We start from the raw sequence: 2635 nt of genomic DNA, 5'->3' as shown, positions 1-2635 counted from the left end.
GGGGTCGACAAATTTGATAATGGAGGGGGCTTTCCCTTCAAATGGTGAGCATGCAGATTCCTGGCGGAGTCCTCCATCGCTGGATATAGAAGTCAGAAGTCAGCAGTAATCCTAGGTTTAGCTGGTCTGTGAAGTGCTTGCGCCTGGTCATGATTAATCGATAACGTAGGAAAAGAAGCCTGGAAGTAGTGTTGGAGGCTCACATTACGGAGAGGGACAACATGTCTGTCTGTCTGTCTATGTGTCTGTCTTTCTGTCTGTCTGTTGTTTGTTTTTGTTTTTTCAGACCTTAGACTAAAGAATAGTAATAGTAACAGGAGTATTTCCTTTGGAGGGGGGTGGGGGTGCAGCAATAGGATACATTAAACAGCTACTTACAATCTTTCGCGAGGAGAAAAATGTGAAACTTTTAAACAATGACTTCAACACGGCTGACGATGCAAGAAAGGTTATGCTGTTCTGAACGAGGATACCGATTTTTTTTAGAAATTTAATTTGGCAAAGAAACAATACTTCAAGACAGAAAAGGAGTGGCATATGAAAGAGATGTTCACGGCGGTTCCTGTTTGGAGTTGAAGGTTATCCTAGCTGCTGTGATTGCCGTGGCCGGAGAGAGCAAATGTGTGTTGTTTATTTTGTGTTTTCACTGTTTGCAGTCCCTGGAGCTGGTCAGACTGACGAACAAACAGAAATACGCACGTACTCCTAAGCATATATGAACACGCCTATCGTGAAAGCTCTGATGCTACGAGCATTTCGTACCCTCCTTGGCTTCTTACAAACCTTGCACCAGCGTCTGTGGTGGAATTGCTGAAGATCTCTGCTTTCTATTTCGACTATTCCATACGACCCCAGTTAATCCTCCAGTGAATATTAAAGCAGCATTCCCCCTAATTGTGGACGCTGGGCATTTACAACTGCCAATAATTTACATACACTTCATACAAAACAGTATCTTAAATGTATTAAGTATCTCCATCCTAAAATACTTTTCAATCAAACAGACATACAGTCAGAGACACAGACAAACATACACACGCCACTATGAATTGTTTCAATATAAAAGTGTTTCAGGAGTTTCATTAATGTCACATACAGATTTGTCGTAGATATTTCTAATGCTTGATAAATGAATGGTTTCGAAACAAAAGAAAATTGCGCCCTCTGAAAGTGTTCACCCTCCAGTCAGTGTCACCAACTGGGAAAACAGTTCACACGAGGCAAACTAATCCCGACTGATCAGGTCGGCGTGGGAGCGTGTTAGCCAATACCATTACATCATATCAAATCTCAAGATTGAACTCTGCGATCGATGTTACACGACACCCCACCCCTTAATTAGCGAAACACACAGGTTATGGGACTCTGTCTAAGGAGCCTAAAACACTTGGGGTGGGGAGGTGGGGTGCAGGGTAACCTGCCGTTTCTCTCTCACGGCACACATTTGAAGAACTAAGTGAGAATTATTTAAGGGGCTAAGAACTATTTTGTCACGGGCCTCGAGCCTCTGCCACTCCGCTACAGGAGAAAAACCGAATGCCCGCTGGAGTTTGGTACTTGCACAAGAATTAATACGCTCTGACATGGCGGCCCCTTGCCCGGCGACGCTAAGGCGTCCCCTGTTGCTAAGCGAAACACGTTTGTGGCGGGTACCAGGCGAGATATGGCGTGGCTTCTATAACTGAGAGGTTGTGTTTTCAACTTTGCCTTTTGATTGACAATAACGATTTTTGTTTACGTTCGCTTATGTTTTCGATTGTTGTTTATTATTGGACACCATAAACTATTTCAGTTTGTTTTGAAGCCTAGTCAAACTTTAAACAACTAAAAATGTACGCAAAATACAGCAAGATGGTCGATCGCCAGCGACAGCAAGAAGAAAAAGGCGGACCAACAATAGAGGAAGTTTCAGAAGAAAACAAAGTTTCAGAGGGAAAAAAAGAAACGGAAAACACAGCCACCGATCAGGTGGACACATCTGCACCATCAGATTCGGCAGCTGCCACAGAGAAGGCACAAGAGGAGGAGAAAGGCACTGACGCAAAAGATGAAACCGGAAGAGAAGAACCAGTGGCGGACGCTGAGAAAAAATTAAACCTTGATGAACTGTGGCAGCGGTTGTGCAATCCACCGACAGAATGCCATTCTCTCTTGAAAAATAATTTAACTCAGGAGATATTCGATGAACTCAAAGATAAAGAAACGCGATTCAAAGGGAGATTGGAGGACTGCATTCGGTCGGGTACGTTGTCGTTCTAATTTATACTGAAAATATCAGGACATTGAATTATAATATATAGTTTGTCAAGTTTTTTTGTAGGTTTCTTTTTGTTCTTCTTTTTTTTGTTTTTTTTTGTTTGGTCTTTTTTGTTTGTTTTTTGGAGGGGTGTTGGTTATTTGGGTTTTTTCTGATGGGTTGTTGGGGGGTTTTTTTGTTGATGATATTGTTGTTTTTTCTTCTTATCTTATTATTACGAGTTGTTTATGTATATATTCCTTTCATTGTGTTTAATTATTCCTTATTTTTTAAGTAGGGGAATTGGGGGAGGGGGACCTTTCGTTTTTGTTCTGCTGTTTTCAGTTTTTGTTATTGCTGTTTGGTTGTTGTTGTTGTTAGGGGGGCTTTTGGTGGGGG

General features: G+C 41.9%; 1 protein-coding gene across 3 annotated transcripts in view; it reads left to right on the top strand.

The window, feature by feature from the left end:
* LOC101852478 (arginine kinase Oct f 2) overlaps window positions 1-2635 on the top strand; it is a 39968-nt gene that overhangs the window by 24735 nt on the left and 12598 nt on the right. For 2 of the 3 annotated variants that reach the window (XR_001184893.2, XM_005099349.3), the window contains exon 1: window positions 1740-2242. The exons of the other annotated variant lie outside the window; for it this stretch is intronic. Coding sequence is in view for 1 of the 2 variants with exons in the window: in XM_005099349.3 (XP_005099406.1) it covers window positions 1831-2242 (412 nt within the window). In the remaining variant the exon portion in view is untranslated. Of the gene's footprint in view, window positions 1-1739; window positions 2243-2635 lie in introns of those variants that run through there. 3 annotated transcript variants of the gene reach the window in all.

This window comes from Aplysia californica, unplaced genomic scaffold (genome assembly GCF_000002075.1).
Source record: "Aplysia californica isolate F4 #8 unplaced genomic scaffold, AplCal3.0 scaffold00210, whole genome shotgun sequence".
NCBI lineage: Eukaryota > Metazoa > Mollusca > Gastropoda > Aplysiida > Aplysiidae > Aplysia > Aplysia californica.
Note: the sequence above shows the minus strand (reverse complement) of the source record. Positions and strands in the feature narration are given on the sequence as shown.